At 47.3% G+C, this 25076-nt stretch overlaps 1 protein-coding gene across 2 annotated transcripts in view; it reads left to right on the top strand.

Moving 5' to 3' along the window:
• The window catches only part of INO80D (INO80 complex subunit D), a 76151-nt gene that overhangs the window by 18655 nt on the left and 32420 nt on the right, over window positions 1-25076 (top strand). For both annotated transcript variants that reach the window (XM_088449490.1, XM_088449489.1), the window contains exons 2-5: window positions 4748-4836; window positions 4958-5204; window positions 13158-13900; window positions 16370-16478. In XM_088449490.1, coding sequence (XP_088305616.1) covers window positions 4987-5204; window positions 13158-13900; window positions 16370-16478 — 1070 coding nt within the window. In that variant the 5' untranslated portion in view covers window positions 4748-4836; window positions 4958-4986. The remainder of the gene's footprint in view (window positions 1-4747; window positions 4837-4957; window positions 5205-13157; window positions 13901-16369; window positions 16479-25076) is intronic.

The following is a 25076-nucleotide window of genomic DNA, read 5'->3' as shown; positions in this document are numbered from 1 at the left end:
GGGAGAGTAGAATAGATAGATCGAAAAATAGTAGGGATGTGCAGGCTCGGATAGGTTCGAGTTTGCACGCCGAGTTCGGATTTTTCCCTCCAAAAAACGGGACTCAAAAAGAGGCAAAACGTCATCTTGCATGGACAAACATCATCATTCCTGGACTTTTGTCTAGGAATGATGATGTTTGTCCATGCAAGATGATGTTTTGCCTCTTTTTGAGTCCCGTTTTTTGGAAGGAAAAATCCGAACATGGCATGCCAATTCGAACCTATCCGAGCCTGCACATCCCTAAAAAACACCTTCAGTTTTCTTTGTGTAAACGATAATAAACGTGGAAACCAATTTTTGAAAGCAGAGCCTCATTTAGGGACCTATATAATTAGCCTTGTGCGCAGGGATTAACATTACCACCTGCATTACGTGGGATATTTTTATGAAGCGCACTCATGCTAACCAGGCAATTTACTTAGAAACAGCAAGTCGCAGATGTCGCATATTAACTCTGCAGTGTGCGCCCTATGCAACATACATGATAGAGTGGGGAAATCATTCTGACTCTCCCCCCCCCTCCCCCCCCCAGAAAGTGACATAAGCAAAGTACTGGAGGCTGTTAATAGCCATAAGCAAAGTACTGGAGGCTATTGGTGATCATAAGCAAGGTACTGGAGGCTGTTGGTGGGCATGAGCAAAGTACTGGAGGCTATTAGTGATCATATGCAAAGTACTGGAGGCTGTTGGTGGCATAATCAAAGTACTGGAGGCTGTTGGTGGCATAAGCAAAGTACTGGAGGCTGTTGGTGGCCATAAGCAAAGTACTGGAGGCTGTTGGTGGCCATAAGCAAAGTACTGGAGGCTGTTGGTGGCCATAAGCAAAGTACTGGAGGCTGTTGGTGGCCATAAGCAAAGTACTGGAGGCTGTTGGTGGCCATAAGCAAAGTACTGGGGGCTGTTAGCAGCCAGGTGTGGATTATCAGATAGTAAAAAGGTTGACAGTGTCTAGATAGACACCAGATGTTAGATTACAAATGCAATAAGTCGACTGGGACAATATATCGACACACTAAGGGTAGACATGTAAGAAGGTTGACAGGTACAAATGGTCAACATGAAAATGGTCGACACTTTTTTATGCTTTTTAGCCCTAATCTTCACCCTGACCATAACGCTCCTCTTGGTGCCTAACAGTCGGGGTAAGTACCTAACCCTAACCCTCCCTCCTGGTGTCTAACCCTACACTGTCGGGGTAACTACCTAACCCTAAAAAAAAAAATCATGGGTCGACCATTTTTATGCCTACCTTTTGACAGTTGACCATTTGTACCTGTCAACCTTCTTACATATCTACCTTTAGTGTGTAGGCCTTTTTGTCCCAGGACACCTATTGGTGTCTATCTAGATATTGTCAATCTTTTTACTGCATCTATAGTCCGGAACCCTTAGTGACCATAAGTAAAGTACTGGAGGTTGTTGGTGACCATGAGCAAAGTACTGGAGGCTGTTAGTGACCATGAGCAAAGTACTGGAGGTTGTTGGTGACCATGAGCAAAGTACTGGAGGCTGTTAGTGACCATGAGCAAAGTACTGGAGGCTGTTAGTGACCATGAGCAAAGTACTGGAGGCTGTTAGTGACCATGAGCAAAGTACTGGAGGCTGTTAGTGACCATGAGCAAAGTACTGGAGGTTGTTGGTGACCATGAGCAAAGTACTGGAGGCTGTTGGTGACCATGAGCAAAGTACTGGAGGCTGTTAGTGACCATGAGCAAAGTACTGGAGGCTGTTAGTGACCATGAGCAAAGTACTGGAGGCTGTTAGTGACCATGAGCAAAGTACTGGAGGCTGTTAGTGTCCATGAGCAAAGTACTGCAGGCTGTTACATGGAGTCACAGGGTTGATCGCAACCAAGTGTATTTCAGCAAATAAGTGTTTGAGTATTTTGATGTACCTATGCTGATATACTGTATAAGTGTGTATATACAAGTTTGAGTAAATAAAAATAAACGTAACTTCCATCTACAAGTTCAAAAACCCCATGCCCATAAATACAACACCCAACATACATGTCCCACATCATTATACATCTACATACATGTTCCACATCACATACATATCCCATATCATTACACCTATGCATACATGCATCATTCCACATCTTCATACATGTTCCACATCACATACATGTTCCACATCATTACACCTCTACATACATGCCCCACATCACATACATGTCCCATATCATTACACCTCTACATACATGCCCCACATCACATACATGTCCCATATCATTACACCTCTACATACATGTCCTATATCATTACACCTCTACATACATGCATCATTCCACATCTTCATACATGTTCCACATCACATACATGTTCCACATCATTACACCTCTACATACATGCCCCACATCACATACATGTCCCATATCATTACACCTATGCATACATGCATCATTCCACATCTTCAAACATGTTCCACATCACATACATGTTCCACATCATTACACCTCTACATACATGCCCCACATCACATACATGTCCCATATCATTACACCTCTACATACATGTCCTATATCATTACACCTCTACATACATGCATCGCAGATGACACAAAGGTATGCAACAGGGTAGACACACTAGGAGGGGTAAAACAAATGATGGTACTTGTGTACTTTACTGACTCATTGCAGAGAGAACCCAAGTGTCCTACACTCATATTATTATTATTATCCATCATGGTAATGTCTAAATCCCCTTCACGGAGTGGACCCTGACGTCATCAACCAGTGTCATTCCCTGCCATCCAAGTGGGCATAGAGGGGGAATATAACCTTGTTGCGAGCCACCGAGGCGTGGCGAGCGCACAACTTTCTTCTTTAGGTGGGGACAACGTAAAGTACACAAGTACCATTTAAAACATTCATTGGGTTCTCTCTGCAATGAGTCTGTACAGTACACAAGTACCCAAATGACTGAGGATTTGGGTAGACTAGAGGAATGGGCAAGAACATGGCAACTACAGTTTAATGTAAAAAAAAAAATGCTAAATCATGCGTTTGGGTCTCAGTCACCTAAAGGCTAAATATAGTATCAAGGACTCAGTATTGGAAAATACAGAGGAGGAAAGGGATTTAGGAGTCACCATTTCAGATGACTTGAAGGCAGGTAAGCAATGCACCAAAGCAATGAGGAAGGCAAGTGCTAGTGCATAGGGAGAGGAGTCAGTAGCAGGAAGATAGAAGTGATAATACCACTGTATATTAGTCCTTGGTACGGCCTCAGCTAGATTACTGTGTTCAGTTCTGGAGGCCATAGGATATAAATACATTAGAGACTGTACAAAGAAGGGCAACTAAAGTGGTGCAAGGCCTACAGCACAGATCTTACCAGGAAAGACTAAGAGATCCTAATGTGTATAGTTTGGAGAAGGGAAAGGGGGGACATGATAGGAACTTTCACATACATGAAGGGTTATAACAAGGTACAGGAGGGAAGCCTTCTTCATAGGAAGAGAAGTACAAGAACACGAGGACATGCACTGAGACTGGGGGGAAGTAGGCTCAGAGGAAGGAACTGGTATGATTGGAATCCCAACAGCAGCTGCCCGACATGGGTGAAAATCCCAATCGTCCCTAAGGTAAGTATTCACTAACCTAATTCCCTCCCCTAACCCTCCTTAGGGGTGCCTAACCTAACCTTCCCCCCAGTGCCTAAACCTAATCCCCCCTCTAAGTGCCTAAACCTAATCCCTTCCCCGCCACCTAAACCTAAGTCCCCCGGGGGGGGAGCCTAACCCCAAGTTCCCCCCGGGGGTGCATAACCCTAACCCTCCCTTTCACTAGCCTAACCCTAACCTCCCGGGGGGGTGCCTAACCCTAAGTCCCCCCCCCCAGGAGCCCTAAACTGAACCCAACCCGTCGTGGCTGTTCCCACTCGGCGCTCCAGGAAACACTTCGATCGGGATGCCGGGCGCCGGTCTTCCGGCATCGGTAAAATGACAGGCGTCTAGATTTAGACGCCTGTCATTTAACCCTCGCCGGGATAAAGCAGTCGGGAAGCCGGCTGTCGGGATTACGTCAGCCGGCTTCCCAACTGCATACCCAGAGGAAATGTGAGGAAATATGACGTCACAGAAAGGGTAGTGGATAAGTGGAATAGCCTCCCATCAGAGGTGGTTGAAGCAAAGATGGTGGAACAATGTAAACCCGCTTGGGATAGACATAAGAGTATCCTTAAGAGAGACCTAAGGAGCAAATAACGTTGAAGTTACCAAAGGGATAAATGAAAAGGGGGCAGACTAGATGGGCCAAGTGGCTCTTATCTGCCGTCATATTCTATGTTTTTATGTCCCACATCATTCGAGCAATTGTTATACTTAATAGAGAAAATCCTCTGAAAAATTTCTTTTATTGATCATATTTTCTTATTTAAAAACCTCATAATTGCTCATTGGGAGGGTGTCCCAGGGGTCCTGCACTGTGTCCTGACATTTTTTCCCGTAAAAAAGGGGTTTTCCTACTTTTCCCCTAGTCTGAAACTGTGAACTAAAATTCGCTGTAACCCCCATTGAGACTCGCGTTACCCTAACGCGCCCTCCTAACTGAATAGCAAATTGTTGCGGCCGCAGCTTTTAACCCGCATTATGTAATTTTCGCCCGTCTCCTGGCTTATTGATTCGGCTCTTTAATGTCTGTGTCCATGTGGTTACTCTCTATGGTCATGAGCTCTTATTGTAACTCTTCATGTTTCCTTAGGAATCCTCTTGGAACAGTCCTTTGTGGAGGTGTCCTTGGGGGGGCGCATCATCTATAACACAGGGAAGATGCATAAGGTTTAAAATCAGGTAAGGTACGTCCAGTGGGCGTCGGTTTCCTAATGTGTACGGGGTTAATTTCCTCGGGGCGACCTCACCGCACAATGGAGTCACCTGTTACCTCCAACCATTGTCCTCTTTGTTTTCCCAGCTGATGTTCACAAGGAACCGAGTCACGTGATGTATGAAGGCAAACACATACACTTCTCTGAGGTTGATAATAAGCCCCTATGCTCCTACAGCCCCAAACTCTGCAAGCAGAGAAGACTCAACGGCTACGCCTTCTGTATCCGCCACGTTCTGGAGGACAAGACCGCCCCCTTCAAGCAATGTGAATATGTGGCCAAGTACAACAGCCAGCGCTGCACTAATCCCATCCCCAAATCAGAGGACCGTAGGTATGTTGGGCGCTGACCGCTGCCTGCTGTAATGGTAAAATTATACTCCCCCCCCCCCCCCCCCACACCATATGTACATTCTGCTGTCACTTCTATTACACTTCTGGGAATTTCATATCTTTACCATGCACAAGTGATCTTATCATTTACAAGATATTATACGTATGGCGTTTGTATAAGTAGCGAGCTCTGACATCATCAGTCCACGTTCACTGAGAAAACTACTGTTTTATAAAAAAAAAAAAATATAAATGAATGAAATTGCCCCATAATTGTAATGTTTATGGATTAGTAGAGGGGACCTCTGGCTCTGTAATGTACTGTAAATGGTCACAACATGACAACTAATATACATATAAGCTACAGTAGTCAGTGCACTGTCCCATATGTAACGGAATGTTCAATGTTGCCATCACTTCAGTCATTGCTGAGATGCTTAGTAAGAGAGGCGGGGGACCCGTGTGCAGGGGGGGGGGACCCGTGTGCAGGGGGGGGGGACCCGTGTGCAGGGGGGGGGGACCCGTGTGCAGGGGGGGAGACCTGTGTGCAGGGGGGGGGGACCCTCCTGGTACCTGTGCAGGCAGAGGTTGCGTTTGTAAAGTGCCCCTCCCCCTTTTCTCTCTCCCTGCCGCGCTGCCATATATCCGCAGATGTATTTGGAAACACAGCATGTGCGCTGCTAAATGTGCAAAAAAGCATAAAAAATACAATGTATATTTTATTATAATTACATTTATATAACATGTATTCTCCGGGAGTATAAAAAACAGCATATTTATTTTGCAAAAGTGCGTCCCAAACAACATTTACAGGCAGAGCTGGCCCTAGCCATTTTGGTGACCTAGGCGAAATTTTGGCTGGTGCCCCCTAGTAGATAATCCCATCACCAATCTTATACCGGGTACATACTAGATAATATGACATCCAATACGGCCAGCTCGGATGACATATTGGGCACTTTGTCTAGTGTGTACCCGCTCTGTCGCTGACGATGCGCACTCCCGCGCAACATTGCCCATAGGACCTACATGCAGGCCCGAAAAAAATTATGAATGGAGGCCAGATTCTTAAAGACAAATCTAACTTTCCAAAAAGTGCACAATTAAGGGGAAACTGAAATTGTAGGTTGTGGCAGGATTGCTGGCAACTAGGAGAAGGAACAGGACCAGTAGGAGCAGTGGCAGATCCGGGGAGGGACAATTACGGACAAATGGATCGTATGAAATGGGGTACCGAAAGGGATTAAGGTAGAGGCTAGTGGAGAACGGCTTGGTCAGAAGGGGGTAATAGTGAACAGAAAGGTGTAGATCAGGCATGTCAAACTCAAAATCCCAGCCAGGGCAAATATTCATGGTCTAAAGGCCCATACACACCTACAGATATATCTGTCCAATCTGTCTGGTGGGAAGAAAAATCTGGTAATGTATGGGAGCAAATAATAATAGAAATTTGCTCCCAAACACTGGAAAATGAACCAGATTTTCCTTCCCACCAGATTGGACAGATAGAGATTGTATACACACCTAAAGATATGAGTGTGTGTGGCGCAAGAAAAAAAAAAACCTGTGTTATTCCCCCTTATATATCACTGTATGGTCCCCTCCTCCAGTCCAGCGGCAGCCGGAATTCATTGCACTTTCGCTAGTATAGCTAAATCGGGCCACAAAAATATGCAATAGCAGCCACACGCGGCCCAGGAGTATGACATGTCTGGTGCAGATGAAACAATGTTCTCTTACTGGACTCCATCATATAAGTCTGTCAATATGTCCCCAAAATACAATACAAAAGATTAACAAAACAGCCACAGACAGGTGCACATACAGGTAACCACAGGTACGCCTATACCCTCACGGACAGGGGCACAGGTACGCCTATACCCTCACGGACAGGGGCACAGGTACGCCTATACCCTCACGGACAGGGGCACATACAGGTAACCACATGCCCGCAGACAAGGACACAGGTACGCCTATACCCTCACAGACAAGGAAATAGGTACGCCCATGCCTGTACAGATGGGCACATGTCCACAGACAGGTGACACCATGCCCACACAGACAGGGGCACAGATAACCATCATGTCCGTACAGAAAGGGGCACAGATAACCCCATGCCCGCACTTATACAAGCACACTGCAGAGGTAAGCTCAATACACTAAGAACAGGGAGCTGATAACCACAAAGTGACACAGCTCCCCATTATAATGTATATGGGACATTATTTTAACTTTTCAAATATCTGTTATGCTGGGTTTGCTCCAGGCAGAGGGCACAGAGTTATGGACTGAGAGTTTTCACACACATGTAACCACCATGCAGTCTCAGTACACACCATGTAATCTCAGCACACATCATGTAATCTCAGCACACATGTACACACCATGCAGTCTCAGTACACATGTACACACCATGCAGTCTCAGCACACATGCACACACCATGCAGTCTCAGTACACACCATGCAGTCTCAGCACACATGCACACACCATGCAGTCTCAGCACACATCATGCAGTCTCAGTACACATGTAACCACCATGCAGTCTCAGCACACATGTACACACCATGCAGTCTCAGCACACATGTACACACCATGCAGTCTCAGCACACATGTACACACCATGCAGTCTCAGCACACATGTAACCACCATGCAGTCTCAGTACACATGTAACCACCATGCAGTCTCAGCACACATGTACACACCATGCAGTCTCAGCACACATGCACACACCATGCAGTCTCAGCACACATGTACACACCATGCAGTCTCAGTACACATGTACACACCATGCAGTCTCAGCACACATGCACACACCATGCAGTCTCAGCACACACCATGCAGTCTCAGTACACACCATGCAGTCTCAGCACACATGCACACACCATGCAGTCTCAGCACACATGTAACCACCATGTAGTCTCAGTACACACCATGCAGTCTCAGCACACATGCACACACCATGCAGTCTCAGTACACACCATGCAGTCTCAGTACACATGTAACCACCATGCAGTCTCAGTACACACCATGTAGTCTCAGCACATATGTACACACCATGCAGTCTCAGCACACATGTAACCACCATGTAATCTCAGTACACATGTAACCACCATGCAGTCTCAGTACACACCATGCAGTCTCAGCACACATGCACACACCATGCAGTCTCAGTACACACCATGCAGTCTCAGCACACATGCACACACCATGCAGTCTCAGCACACATGTAACCACCATGTAGTCTCAGTACACACCATGCAGTCTCAGCACACATGCACACACCATGCAGTCTCAGTACACACCATGCAGTCTCAGCACATATGTACATACCATGCAGTCTCAGTACACATGTACACACCATGTAATCTCAGTACACATGTAACCACCATGTAGTCTCAGCACACATGTACACACCATGTAGTCTCAGTACACATGTACACACCATGCAGTCTCAGCACACATGTAACCACCATGTAATCTCAGTACACATGTAACCACCATGTAGCCTCAGCACACATGTACACACCATGTAGTCTCAGCACACATGTAACCACCATGTAGTCTCAGCACACATGTACACACCATGTAGTCTCAGCACACATGTAACCACCATGTAGTCTCAGCACACATGTAACCACCATGCAGTCTCAGCACACATGTAACCACCATGTAGTCTCAGCACACATGTAACCACCATGTAGTCTCAGCACACATGTACACACCATGCAGTCTCAGCACACATGTACACATCATGCAGTCTCAGCACACATGCACACATCATGCTGTCTCAGCACACATGCACACACCATGCAGTCTCAGTACACACCATGCAGTCTCAGCACACATGTACACACCATGCAGTCTCAGCACACATGTACACACCATGCAGTCTCAGCACACATGTAACCACCATGTAGTCTCAGCACACATGCACACATCATGCAGTCTCAGCACACATGCACACACCATGCAGTCTCAGTACACACCATGCAGTCTCAGCACACATGTACACACCATGCAGTCTCAGCACACATGTACACACCATGCAGTCTCAGCACACATGTACACACCATGCAGTCTCAGCACACATGTACACATCATGTAGTCTCAGTACACATGTACACATCATGTAGTCTCAGTACACATGTACACATCATGTAGTCTCAGCACACATGTACACACCATGCAGTCTCAGCACACATGTAACCACCATGTAGTCTCAGCAAACATGTACACACCATGCAGTCTCAGCACACATGTAACCACCATGCAGTCTCAGCACACATGTACACACCATGCAGTCTCAGCACACATGTACACACCATGCAGTCTCAGCACACATGTAACCACCATGTAGTCTCAGCACACATGTACACACCATGCAGTCTCAGCACACATGTAACCACCATGCAATCTCAGCACACATGTACACACCATGCAGTCTCAGCACACATGTACACACCATGCAGTCTCAGCACACATGCACACATCATGCAGTCTCAGCACACATGCACACACCATGTAGTCTCAGTACACACCATGCAGTCTCAGCACACATGTACACACCATGCAGTCTCAGCACACATGTACACATCATGTAGTCTCAGCACACATGTACACACCATGCAGTCTCAGCACACATGTACACACCATGCAGTCTCAGCACACATGTAACCACCATGTAGTCTCAGCACACATGTACACACCATGCAGTCTCAGCACACATGTAACCACCATGTAATCTCAGCACACATGTAACCACCATGCAGTCTCAGCACACATGTACACACCATGCAGTCTCAGTACACATGTACACACCATGCAGTCTCAGCACACATGTAACCACCATGTAGTCTCAGCACACATGTAACCACCATGTAGTCTCAGCACACATGTACACACCATGCAGTCTCAGCACACATGTAACCACAATGTAATCTCAGCACACATGTACACACCATGCAGTCTCAGCACACATGTACACACCATGCAGTCTCAGTACACATGCACACACCATGCAGTCTCAGCACACATGTAACCACCATGTAATCTCAGCACACATGTACACACCATGCAGTCTCAGCACACATGTACACACCATGCAGTCTCAGTACACATGTACACACCATGCAGTCTCAGCACACATGTAACCACCATGTAGTCTCAGCACACATGTACACACCATGCAGTCTCAGCACACATGTAACCACCATGTAATCTCAGCACACATGTACACACCATGCAGTCTCAGTACACATGTACACACCATGCAGTCTCAGTACACATGTACACACCATGCAGTCTCAGTACACATGTACACACCATGCAGTCTCAGTACACATGTACACACCATGCAGTCTCAGTACACATGTACACACCATGCAGTCTCAGCACACATGTAACCACCATGTAATCTCAGTACACATGTAACCACCATGCAGTCTCAGTACACACCATGCAGTCTCAGTACACATGTACACACCATGCAGTCTCAGCACACATGTACACACCATGCAGTCTCAGCACACATGTAACCACCATGTAGTCTCAGCACACATGTAACCACCATGTAATCTCAGCACACCATGCAGTCTCAGCACACATGTAACCACCATGTAATCTCAGCACACCATGCAGTCTCAGCACACATGTACACATCATGCAGTCTCAGCACACATCATGCAGTCTCGGCACACATGCACACATCATGCAGTCTCGGCACACATGCACACATCATGCAGTCTCGGCACACATGCACACATCATGCAGTCTCGGCACACATGCACACATCATGCAGTCTCGGCACACATGCACACATCATGCAGTCTCGGCACACAAGCACACGTAGCACACATGCACACAACATACAGTCCCAGTAAAAAAACAGGCACATATGTAGGCTTACTTCACATACATACTCACATACTCACATACATACTTACATACATACATACATACATACATACATACATACAGCACATGCTTATACACACAATTTATAAACAGGGGGAAACGGCAGCACTGCTGGGGAGTTACTGTAGTTAGTACTTACCATCAAATGGGCAAAGAACCTTGATGATGTCACAACCATGTGACCTTCTGGGGAGGAGTCAGTGTGGTTGTTAGTCCCGATGCACTGCTGGAGCACGGAGCAGTGACAGTGGCTGTATGGTGACTGTTCCGGTAAGACTGAGTCAGATCCCCCAGGGCCGGTATCCATGCCGCTGGCTCCTTCCCCCGAATACACCAGCCACCCAGCATCCTTTGCATCATGCATAGGATATTCCGCAGGGGCTGCTGGGAATCGTAGTCCCTTCCATCACTGTAACGCTGGTCACAGAGGTGGAAGGGACTACATTTCCCAGCAGCCCCTGCAGAGCATCCTTTGACTGCAAAGGATGCCAGCAGCTCACGTGATATTGGTGTGTTTTACAAAGCAGGAAAAGCTGAGTGACCTCCGGGGCTGGGGGGAAGCTGCAGAGCTGAATGCCCCTGGGCATTCCACTCGCCCTAGGCATTTGCTTAGAGTGCCTATGCCTAGGGCCGGCTCTGTTTACAGGGTTTCACAGATGAATGGTATATAATGAACCTGGCATAGTAATCAAGAGAAATACACTGTGGCTAGTTATAATGTAGGTCTCTTTATAAGAAACAAAGTTGCCAAATTATAAAGTCTCATAAAATGAGGCCGTGTGATCCAAAAGCTCTCAAATATATAACAGTCAGTGTATTAAACGACACAACTTGTGGGGCTTTAAGAAATCCTGATTAGCCTTTACATGGTGATATAGCAAAGTAAAGGAATAATACCGTGGGGACTGTCGGTGTCGTCCTCGTCAATCTCTATACAGTAATCATAGATGCAGGTGGTGCTTTCGTGAATAACAGTATGAATGGTATAATTACCGTCAGGATACCAAGGGGGTGTCCCAGAGCGATAGGCCACTGGGGCAGACGCCTGTCATCAACCTCTGCCGGGGTTCTTTTGTGGTATTACTACCTCCAAACGTCTGTACTGTTATAAACCAGATTGTATATGGCAACCAGTGCCAATATAGTGTTAGCTACTGGTGCAGTCTGTAAATCAGTGCCGGTAATTGAAAAGAGAGCAGCCGCTGAATAACCGCTTCACAGGTTGTCTGGTGTATAGCGGGAATCCGTGAACTTCATACAATGTGGCTTCAATGACCTGTATAAAATCCCACAAGTCATCAGAAGCTAAAAAAGTAGCGTTCAATAGTCTTACAATTACGGTATGGGATACACTGGGCTCTATGTAATAACCATTGGAAAAGATAAAGTGGATGGAGATAAAGTACGAACCAATCAGTTCCTAACAGTCATTTTTCAAACACAGCCTGTAAAGTGACAGCTAGGAATGGCTGGTACTTTATCGCCGTCCACTTTATCTCTCCCCCAAGGCTTAATACATATAGACCCTTCTGTCTCATACGGGCAGCACAGACGGTGTAAAGGTTAGCATTACTGCCTCACAGCACTGAGGTCCTGGGTTCGATACCCACCATGGCCCTATCTGTGTGGAGTTTGTATATTCTCCCTGTGCTTGCGTGGGTTTCCTCCGGGTGCTCCGGTTTCCTCCCACACTCCGAAAATATACTCGTAGGTTAATTGGCTCCCAACAAAATTACCCCTAGTACAGTGGTTCCCAAACTGCGCCGCGGTACCCTGGGGTGCCTCAGGACACTTGCAGGGGTGCCTCAGGTTGGTAGTCCAGCACCAAATAAATTTTTTATGGTTAATGTAATGTAAATATGTGGACAAACAGAAGCACAATCCTGCCCCCATCATATAACTGAGCCTGGGGATGACAGGTAGCACAATATACTTCACTTTACTACATTTTTGCAGGCCGTATTGCCCGCAGTGCTCCTGTCTGACCTCCCCGGCTATTGGCATTGCTGCTGCTGATTCTTTTCTCCTTTTATTCCCAGGTACTGTAACAGTCACCTGCAGGTACTCGGCTTTATTCCCAAAAAGGAAAGGAAGAAAAAGAATGATGCACTGGAGGAAGTAAAGGCCAGACCTCAAATGGAAACCGTGGCCTTTAGCTTAACAGTGCCCACCCTGGCCTTGAAGATGCCCAATGGACTAGATGGTATGACCCTTTCTCCTCCCGGAGCCAGGCTCCCCCTCCACTACCTGGAAACGGACTTAGACGACTCTTTCACTTTTGAGGAAGAAGAGGAAGAGCTGCGGAAAGGATCATCGATTAAAAAGAAGCTGCAGAGCAAGCTAGCCCAGAACCGCCAGCGGCAGAAAGAGACCGAGATATTAAAAGTTCATCAAGAGCACTTTAGCCCTCACCCTGCACCTTCTCAGCTGCAACCTCTGTCGCTCCAAGAGCAGCACGTGTCGGTACAACCAGCGCCGACATCGCTGAAATCCACTGGGCTAACGCAGAACCTGGCCTGTACGTCACCTCAACCTCAGAATACCAGCTTACCAGTACAGGGAGCGTCGCCCGTAACGCACACACTAGCACAAATAAGGAATCTGTCTAACAAAAGACCCCTTCCTGCCCCACCACCCTCCACAGAGCCGCCACGTTCAGACCGGATTCAGGTGACAGCCTCAGCCTTACCCATGTACTCCTCCTGTGTGAGCCGGTTGCAGAGACTTATGACTCTGTGGACGCACAAACACCAGCTGGACAAGGATCTCTTTCCACATTTGGGTAAGTCCACATCAGAGACCGGATTGCCTTCTCAGCACATTTGTCACCTGTGGGTACTTTATCACAAGCACTGGGCCCAATTCATGAGTCGCACACAGCAGTGTCTGTTAGTGCACGCCCATAAAATGGCCTACAAACTCCGTCCCTTGTGTACGTTAGTGCGTATGAATGTACTGGAATGCCCACTTTAAGCGCCCGTGCACGCTATAATACTGATGCATCCTTATACGTCACCATTGGTCGCCCGTTGGCAGGTGCAGTTTCTCGGTCTGACCACGGCCTCCTATGCCCGCGGCTGTGCGTCTGGGAACGCAGCTGCTTGCCTTGACCTGCCCACTGAGCGGACCATTTGTGCATGCAGATGTAGCCATCTCCCAGTCACTGCCTACTGACACGCCCACAGAGTGGACCATTTGTGCATGCACATGTAGCCACCTACCAGTCACCGCCCACTGACACGCCCTAAGAGCTGACCATTTGTGCATGCACATGTAGCCACCTCCTAGTCACCACCCACTGACACGCCCACTGAGCGGTCCATTTGTGCATGCACATGTAGCCACCTACCAGTCACCGCCCACTGACACGCCCACTGAGCTGACCATTTGTTCATGCACATGTAGCCACCTCCTAGTCACTGCCCACTGACACGCCCACTGAGCTGACCATTTGTGCATGCACATGTAGCCACCTCCTAGTCACTGCCCACTGACACTCCCACTGAGTGGGCCATTTGTGCATGCAGATGTAGCCAACTCCCAGTCACTGCCCACTGACACGCCCTCTGAGTGGACCATTTGTGCATGCAGATATAGCCACCTCCCAGTCACTGCCCACTGACACGCCCATGACACGCCCACCGAGCGGACCATTTGTGCATGCAGCCACAGCCCAGGAACGGCCATCACTTTTCCACAGTCTGAATTGATCGCAACAGCGCCCGTATGCGTACACTCTGTGTAACGCATGCGCCGTAGGGGTTTTCAGAAAAATGTGCCGCTTGCGCAGTTACAATTAATCGCCCAGCTACGTGAAGAGCGCCATTGCTTGTAGCTCAGAATCAGGCCCAATAATTCTCTAAATCATGTAGCATATAAATACATGAAGAAAACGGTAACCACACCACAAGGTGCAGATGTGGGGAAGATGCTGCAGATATATTGGGGGAAATTGCGTGTGATTTAGTACATGGCCACCGTGCCCTCACTACTACCGGTATTATGCAAGGCCATTGGGGGTTTTCAGCAGCATAGAAGGTGGCATCTTATTGACAGTGAGCTGATGCCCACCAATCAGATGCCACCTCTACAGTATGTAGCTCTAATGCAACATCTAGGGGAATAATCCAGTTGTGATACTGGGATAGGGTTGTCCTTGGTGTGTTTGATCAATGTGGTTCCTCATCCGTCAGGAACACTGGTGACTGATATCGGATATTGGTTTGCAAGTTTATATTTGTTCAATATTAATCGGTGAATGTGTTATGAAGTTGCTGTAACCCTGGGGCCTATGTGTCAAATACAAGTCAATATGTTGTCAATCACTTGCTGCCATCAATCTGGAAACAATCCCATTGTTGTAATAATAAGTGACTGAGCGTATGGAAGTATACATTTTGACAGGTAATATTGGTATGTAGTCATTATGTCTACATTCAGAATGTCACCAGTGAACACGTCAACATTTGCAATGTCCACTTGGACTTCATGTCGAAATTGTGGAGGTCAACGGTCACAATTTCAACATTACAGATTTAGGGTCAGGCTGCTGTGAGGGTTAGAAAAACAACATTATGGCCATGGAATCGGTATGTACTGCCGCCAGAAGCCCGAACAGTGAAGATCCCGACCAGGGCTGGTAAGTGTAGAGTGCAGGGTGCAGCCAGGGTTATTGCTAGTCCAGCGCCTGTACCTGCCGGGTGTAAGCAGAACATTGCTCCCAGGCACTATAGGCCTACACTTCCGTTGTGGTTAGCACCAAATTCTGATTGCAGCGTGAACTTGGTGGGGTGTCTAACCCTAACCTCCCCCCGAGGGTGCCTAACCTGCCCTTCCCCTAGCATAATCCTAACCCTCCCGGGGGGGGGGGGGCTCGGGATTTTGGCGTGGGGCTCATGATAGGCATCGGTGTTTAGACGCCTATCATTAGTCTCATGCCGGGATTTCACAGTCGGCAAGCCAGCGGTCAGCATTTCGACCGCCGGCTTCCTGACTACATACCCCCTAAACAGATAGCCCTTTCTCTTATATAAAAACACACAAACTTGCCAGACCTTTTGGAAGCCTGCACAGTATCATTGGCGCCCATGCACTAGAAAACATGCACTTGATCAGGTTGAGCTGCAACATTAGCGAAGATGTGTGTAAAATGAGCTCCTATGTATACAGCTGCCGCGGTGCGTTGGTCACATTGCAGATTAATGAGTCCTGGCTCTGAATTTCACTACCCTCTCTGTTTCCTTCTCCGCAGGGTTGGACTGGTCAGAAGACAGTAGTGAGGAACAAGAGGACTCGGATCAAGCATCTCCGTACCACGTTGCCTGGTCATTCCGAGAGAGTCTGCAACACGGCTGTAAAAAGTATGCTATATGTGTCTGTGATACCCACAGCTCAGCGTAGGAACACTCTCAGCACCTTAGCGGCCTTTAGGGAATGTCTTTTAAAAGGAAATGCAAAGGGTTTGATTTAATAACGTCAGAATTGCAGATTTCCTGCAGTTTTTCTTTCTTCCATTATTATTTTTTTTGCCACAGGATTTAAAGCATTTTTTTTAAAGACAAAATTATAATAACCATCAAAAATAGACACAGTGCATACCTGGTCAGGCTCCAAATAAATACACTTTGACACAGATTTACTGATAATAAAATATATATAACAAGGTATAACCCTTGCGCTCCTTTTATTTAGTGTGAGCTGCTTTCTATAAAGACAGCGCAAGCCTGCCAGTATTAAAAAACAAATGAGAAAGCGCTACATATGTGTGCAATTGTATCTATGTAATGTCTGGAATAAAAGAAAAATTGTTACATATATGAGCAATTTTATCTACAGTATGTACTGTCAGTATCTAAATCTAGCTGCAGCACTAGAACTAGAGAAAGTAACAAGATAAGAGATAGAAACGAGAGAAATGAAAAATCCAAATCTGAAAAATAAAACAAAGCATATAATTGCCAACCACGGAGGCCACACAATAAATAATGAACAAATTCAACTAATAAAATATAAAAAATGTAAAAAATATAAAAAAAAAAAAAAAGGAAATAAAATAATGAAATACTCAGCAAGAGAAAGCACAGTGGATAAACATCACATAAAAATGCTTATAGCTCTTCTCAGAATGTGTAGGTCCCATATAGCTAGGGACCATGGAAGGAAAACTCTCCCTATCTTACCCTACCAGTGCGGCTTCTCTCCGCCCGTCCCGTCCTGTGTGCCGCGATGTACTGCGGTGGGTCAGTGTCCACTAATGGTCTCCCGGGATCTGTAATACGTCCTGCAGCCTGGGCATAAACGCTGGAATCAGGAGCGCTGATAGCAGCGCGGAGAGAAGAGGTCACTCACGGGTAGCGGCAGGTGTATCTGAACACCGAGCTCCCGGCGTCTCTAGCGTGATGGATGCCGTGGGATGTGCGGTGTGCTCCCAGCCGCCAACTCCCAACGCTTTTTAACTAGTATATTCTTTCTTGACCCTTGACATGTTGTTCCTATTGTGATAGTGTAATTGTATTCCGCATATTTCATGGTCCTCAGTCAGTTGGTGTTGCTTTTTATACTGCCCTGGTAACCTGGATTGTGGTATTCGCATATATAATGTCTGCATATCATCTTTGTTATTTCTTGCATGTTATTGCTTTTATTTCATTGTCAAGATTAAGTCCAGTTGGGTGCAAAGGTTTTTAATTCGTACATCCACCTTAACTCTATTTCATTTATCCTGTGGGTGTAATTCCCTCCTCTCCAGTTTGGCCTCACCTCTTGGATGCCTAAGGTGTCTCGGGATTGCTATTGTGGAATTCCTTGAAGTGTCTTGATAAATTTATGGTCTTCTACTCCCTTTCTGATGTTTCGTATGTGTTCTGTGATACGGGTTTTCAGGGGTCTTGTCGTTCTCCCCACATATTGCCTTCGGCATGACATTCAAGAAGGTAGATGAGTCCTTTGCTGTCTTTCTTTGATGGCGTATGATTTCCCCGTATTTGTTGAATGGAATTCTGTTCTAGGTTGGTACTGTGACAGCCCATAGTTTTACATCCCTGGCTTGTCCCGCATGCGTAGAATAGGTTCTTCAGTTTTTTCATCGCTAAGGTTCTTTGTGTGAATTTTTTATAATTTATATGGTTTTTTCTACTTCAGGGTCCATAGGGTATCCACAGGATACCTTGGGGTATAGGTGATGACGTCAGGCATCGGACACCATAGAGTTAAGTTTTCAGCCTCCCAGGATGCACTAGGGTCCCGCTCCTATACCCCGCCCCCGAGCCAAGGCATCTCAGCTTCGTTTGGTGCCCTGCCGAAGTCGGATGCACCTGTTAGGGGGGGGCTAGAATTAGCCCCTGAAGTTTTCTACAAGCAGCTGTGGCTGCTCATCTGGATGTACAGCAGGGACAGTCAGTACTGACGTCCATGCTGTCTTTCCTACACCCCCGCCGGTACCAGAACGCCGGTACTGAACCGGGGATGCTGGTAGGCATCTGGGGTCACAGCTAGCGGTGACCCCAGATGTCTGGGACCATGGCCGGATTCAAGGGGGCAGTGGGGTCCCGTGGTGGGTCCCCGCTGAAACATGGTCCAGAGTCCCCAGGCAGGGGGCTCCCTGGGGACTGGCTGCAGCGTGGAGCCAGGCACCTAACCTGCGCTTCCACTACCCCCCTGGGACAGCGGACCGCGGCTGAGCGGTAGCGCTGAGGCGTCCCAGGGGTTAATTGCATGCCAGGGGAGCGAGCCTTCCCTGTAACACAGCTGGCGCCTCCCCCGCTGCACACAGCCCTCTCCGCTCTGCTGACTGGCCCTGTGGCAGCGCTCCTCCCCCAGGCCGGCCTCCTCTCTGCTCCTCGGTGGCCATCTTTTGCTGGAAGCATGGTGAGCGCTGCTGGACGCTGAAGATCGGTGGCATCGCAGTCTGGGTCCCCTGGCATACCTCTCCTCCGTTGGTTCAGGTCTGTGTATGCAGCTCTGTGTCCAACCAGGCTCTGTGTCTGCGTAGTTGAGTGTCAGCGCTGATAGTGCAGGAATTGATTTCTTTGCATTGTATGTGACCTATGCTAGCGTCTGCTGCCTGTACTTTCACTTTCTACTGTCAGCTTTTTCACTGTCCCTGTTCTTCTGCTAAAGCCCTTGCGGTGCGGTGATTTCAGGGTGGTTCTCCCACTATACTAACGAGTATCAGTGAGAGGGGTCACATACTTACCATCATGTCTGAGAGTGAATTTCCTCTCCAGCTTATGTGTACTAAGTGCAATGTACCAATAGCGGAGGGGGAGGGTAACGCGGAGGGGCTATGTCGGCAGTGTTATTTAGTGACGCGGCCAATTACTGTCACGGCTCCGGTACAGGAGCCGCCCAGGGCTTGTTTCGCCAAAGCGCTTACAACCCTCGTGGGCCAGTTAGCTCCGCAGCCTGCCTTTCCACTGATGGGATTGTCCCAGCAGTCAGTGGTGTCGTCACCCGTGCAGGGTTTCCCGAGACAATTGATGGTACCCCACAGTCTCCCTATTTCCCCTCCTCAGGTCTCTCAGGAGCCTACGTAGGTTAATTCGCTAACAAGCTCTGTACAGCATTTGTCGGACGTGTTACAAGGGGAGTCTGTTTTGCGGCCTCACAAGCGGCCGGTGGCGTCTCTGTCTGCTCCTTATGAGGATGACGACGGGACGTCCGATGATGGGGAGATTCTGGATCTATCTGACCAAGAACCTCTCCGTTCTAAAGAGTCGGACGCTAAGTCTAAGGTTTATATTCCTGGCCTTATTCGTGCAGTCCGCACAGCTTTAGTTATTGAGGATGATGAGCCTCCGGTATCAAAATCCAAATATGTCTTTTTCAAGGATGTTAAGGGTGACGCCACAGTGTTTCCTCTTTCGGGTCAATTAGTGGACCACTTAGAGGAGGCGTGGAAACACCCAGGCAAACGGTATCAGCCTCAAAGACGTTTAGCAGTGGCGTATCCGTTTGCGGACAATTATTTTGCTAAGTGGGAATCCCCGCCACAGGTGGATTCCCATGTGACCCGCCTGGTCCGAAGTGCCACGTTGCCCATGCCCTCCATGTCCTCCTTAAAGGATGCTACGGACCGTAAGGTGGAAATCTGCCTAAAGTCCGTTTATTCCCTCGTGGGGGTGGCAGCCAGGCCGGCTATGGCCATTTGTTGGGTAGCCAGAGCTATGGAGCGCTGGGCAGATAGTTTAGAGGCGTCTTTCGATTCCGACTGTTTGGCTGAACAGACCGAGTTGATGGGCAATCTCCGGGATTCGGCCACTTACATTAATGAAGCGGCTTTGGATATCAGTACCCTGACTTCTCGGATTTCTTCGGCAGCGGTGGCGGCTCGTCGCACTTTATGGTTGCGATCTTGGAAGGCAGACGCTGATTCCAAAAAGGGCTTGGAAGCATTGCTTTTTAATGGAGAAGTCATATTTGGTCTGGATCTGGACAAAATTGTAGCCACGCTGGCGGCAGCCAAATCAGCATGTCTTCCGTCTGCTGCAGTTCCTTCCAGTTCAGGTACCTAGTCCTTTCGGGCTTACAGGGCCCAGGGTAGACCGAAGGCTCAGTCCTTTCCCCGACAGGCTGGCCCCAAGAAATCGGCCAAGCCCCGGAAGCAGGCCTGGAGTACCAGACGTCCGGCCCCTAAGTCTGATGACAAACCTGCGGCCTGACTGTCCGGGCCTCCCTTTGGGGGATCCCAAAGTGGGTGGCCGCCTGCTACGGTTCGCCCAGTGTTGGTCGGTCACCACGACAGACAGTTGGGTTCACGAGGTGGTTTCTCACGTGTATGCCCTCTCCTTCCGGCACAGGCCCCCGTCTTCACCACGGGACTTCCATCAGACTGGAACAAAGCCACAGAACTGCGGAAGGTTTTGCACACTATGCTCCAGGCTGGAGTTATAGTGCCTGTTCCTTTCTCTCAGAGGGGCCTGAGTTTCTATTCCAATCTGTTTTTGGTGCAGAAACCCAATGGGTCGTACCGTCCGATCCTCAACCTCAAAGCACTCAACAAGTCCTTGCGGGTGCCGAGGTTTCGGATGGAGACCCTACGGCCCATCATTCTTGCGCTGGAACCTGGGGATTACACGGTGTCGTTGGACATACAGGACGCCTACCTGCATGTCCCTATTCTTTCGCGCCATCAACAGTTCCTCAGGTTTGCAATCCGCAACGATCACTTCCAGTTCCGGGCGTTACCTTTTGGCTTGGCGACAGCAACACGTGTGTTCACCAAGGTTATGGCGGTCATGGCACCACCGTGGCTTACATAAATCGGCAAGGAGGAACCACCTGTGGCGCCTTGGGATTTGACGGTGGTCCTGAGGGCTCTCCAGGGACCGCCGTTTGAACCACTGGGCTCAGTGGATCTTAAATGGCTGACAGCCAAAACAGTTTTCCTTCTGGCCATCGCTTCGGCCAGACGTGTTTCTGATTTAGGGGCTCTATCTTGTAGACCCCCTTTCTTGATTTTTCATGGGAACAGGGCGGTGCTGCGCACTCGTCATGATTTTCTTCCCAAAGTTGTTTCCCGGTTTCATATCAACGAGGAAATCGTTGTGCCGGCTTTTAACTCACCTGACCTTTCAATGGGTGAGGCCACTTTGGACGTTGTGTGGGCCTTAAAGATTTATGTTGACCGCACTTCTTCGTTTCGGAAGTCTGACGCCTTGTTTGTCCTCTATGGCTTCAGTAAAAAGGGTTGGCCTGCTTCAAAGCAAACTTTGGCATTCTGGATCCGTATGGCAATTTCAGAAGCTTATCTTCATGAAGGCCTGCCGGTTCCATCTTCGGTGAGGGCTCATTCCACTAGGTCTGTGGGTCCTTCGTGGGCATCTCGACGTGGTGCCTCTGCAGTCCAGATCTGCAAGGCGGCCACGTGGTCCTCTGTCCATACCTTTGTGAGGTATTACGCGTTTGACACCTTTGCCTCTCAGGATGCTTCCTTCAGGCGGCGGATTCTCCTTTCAGCACAGGAGCATCCCCACCCTTGAAGGATACTATCCTGTGGATACCCTATGGACCCTGAAGTAGAAAATATGAGATATGGTAAGAACTTACCTTTGTTATCTCTATTTCTACGAAGTCCATAGGGTTCCACAGGACTCCCACCCTGTCGCACCTGTGCTGCTTTGTTCTGGTCACCGGTTTTTCCATCTCCCTCTGGTGAGAATGTGATTCTTGTGTTTGTCCAGATCTTTTTTCTTTCTCTTCCTTCTACTCCTCCGGCCTATGGCTTGGTACGTAACTGAGATGCCTTGGCTCGGGGGCGGGGTATAGGAGGGGGACCCTAATGCATCCTGGGAGGCTGAAAACTTAACTCTATGGTGCCCGATGCCTGTTGTCATCACCTATACCCCAAGGTATCCTGTGGAACCCTATGGACTTCGTAGAAATAGAGATAACAAAGGTAAGTTCTTACCATATCTCATATTTTTTACCAATTTTTGTCTTATATCCGGAGCTTTTCTAAATACTACTTTTGGTATTGTTGATAGTTGATCTGCCAATGTTTCATCCTCTATTAAGATCGGTCAGTGTTTTCTCAAACTTGCCTATATTTGCTTGGCTTCCCTCGAATAATCGGTTATGAAGTACACCTTGTTTATCTGTGTTTTTCTTTGCTTTTGTACTTTAGTAGATTCCCTCTTTCTATTTCTTCTACTTCCTTGAAAGTCTGTCTGAGTAGAGATTCCTCATTCTTTTTCTTGAAATTGTATTGTTAGTTTCTCACCTTGTTTCCTGTAATCTTCTATTTTAGCACATTTTCTTCTGAGTCTTATATATTGTGCTTTTGGTATTGTTCTTAACCAATTAGGGTGGTGCTAGCTGATGGACAGAATAAAGCTATTCACATCAACCGTTTTCCTGAAAGTATTTGTATGAATCTGGTTGTCCTCTATGAAAATCCTCAGATCGAGGATCAACACTAGTTCTGCTGTGATTTGTAGTGAATATCAATGAAGTTTGCCTCTCCATATGAAGAGTACATCGTCGATGTATCTTCACCAGAGTACAAGGTTTGCCCCAAGCTTGTCATTGGACCATATCGCATGGTCCTCCCACCAACTCCTAAACAAGTTTGCGTAACTTGGGGAAAACCTCGTACACATTGCTGTGCCGGTGGTTTGTAGGAAGAAGCTATCTTGGAACCAGACATAATTCATATTGGAGAGCGTAAATTTCATCTTGAAGCATAATTGTCGTTGGATGTCTGTCATCTCTGGGTCTTTCTTTAGATGATCATCTATACTTTCAATTCCTTGTTTGTGTTCTATGATTGAATATAATGATGTTATGTCAGCCGTCACTAACCATGACTGATTGTCCCAAGCGGTATCTTGTAGTATATTTAGAGTCTGTGTCTTATCTTGTAAGTATGATGATGGTGGTTGTTGTGCATATGATTGCAGGAAGAGGTCCAGATATTCCGACAAATTTGATGTTAGGGAGCTGAGTTGGGAGAATAGTCTTTGGAGTTTAAAATTTCCATGACAGCGTGGATGACTTCTAGTGGAGTACGTCCCAGCTAGAGTTGGGCTCTTCTAGGTATCTCCAGGCCTCCTAATAAAAGCAGCTCTTACTGGAAACATGTTTGGGAATCTAGTGACGCCTGCCAGGTGACTCTGAAGAAAAGTAACTCAAATTATTTGAACACCCATCAAACAGCAAATACATATTAATACTGCATGTACTGGCAACAGAGGGGTGCCAAGTGGACTTATCCTTTCGTTTGTAAAGTGCCCAGTACCTTGCTGTTGCCACAGGAGTGTTAAACTCCTGCACTCTGACACATATTTTTGAACATTGCACAATAATCCCTAAATCAACCAAATGTATTTGTTCACTGGCTGAGGCACTGAATGTTATACAGTCAGGTGCATAAATATTGGGACATTGGCAGAATTTTCATATTTTGGCCTCTATTCACCACCACAATGGCTTTGAAATGAAACAAACAAGATGTGCTTTAACTGCAGACTTTCAGATTTAATTTGAGGGTAATTACATCCAAATCAGGTGAACGGTGTAGGAATTACAACGGTTTCTATATGTGCCTCCCACTTTTTAAGGGGCCAAAAGTAATGGGACAAACTAAACAATCCTAAATCTAACTTTCACTTTTTAATACTTTGTTGCAAATTCTTTGCAGGCAATTACAGCCTGAAGTCTGGAACGCATAGACATCACCAGACGCTGGGTTTCATCCCTGGTGATGCTCCCGGCAGGCCTCTACTGCAAATGTCTTCAGTTCCTGCTTGTTCTTGGGGCATTTTCCCTTCAGTTTTGTCTTCATCAAGTGAAATGCATGCTCAATCAGATTCCGGTCAGGGGACTGACTTGGCCATTGCATAACATTCCACTTTTTAGCCTTAAAAAACTCTTTGGTTGCTTTTGCAGTATGCTTTGGGTCATTGTCCATCTGCACTGTGAAGCGCCGTCCAATGAGTTCTGAAGTATTTGACTGAATATGAGCATATAATATTGCCCAAAACACTTCAGAATTCATTCTGCTGCTTTTGTCAGCAGTCACATCATCAATAAATACAAAGGAACCAGTTCCATTGGCAGCCATACATGCCCACGCCATGACACTACCACCACCATGCTTCACTGATGAGGTTGTATGTTTTGGATCATGAACAGTTCCTTTCCTTCTCCATACTCTGCTCTTCCCATCACTCTGGTACAAGTTGATCTTTGTCTCATCTGTCCATAGGATGTTGTTCCAGAACTGTAATGGCTTTTTTAGATGTTGTTTGGCAAACTCTAATCTGGTCTTCCTGTTTTTGTGGCTCACCAATGGTTTACATCTTGTGGTGAACCCTCTATGTTCACTCTTGTGAAGTCTTCTCTTGTTGACTTTGACACGTATACACCTACCTCCTGGAGAGTGTTCTTGATTTGGCCAACTGTTGTGAAGGGGTTTTTCTTCACCAGGGAAATAATTCTTCTGTCATCCACCACAGTTG

The sequence above is a fragment of the Taudactylus pleione genome, unplaced genomic scaffold, assembly GCF_031769625.1.
Source record: "Taudactylus pleione unplaced genomic scaffold, aTauple2 ptg000486l, whole genome shotgun sequence".
Taxonomy (NCBI): Eukaryota; Metazoa; Chordata; class Amphibia; order Anura; family Myobatrachidae; genus Taudactylus; species Taudactylus pleione.
The sequence above is the reverse complement of the archived record's forward strand: the minus strand, read 5'-3'. Positions and strand labels throughout refer to the sequence as shown.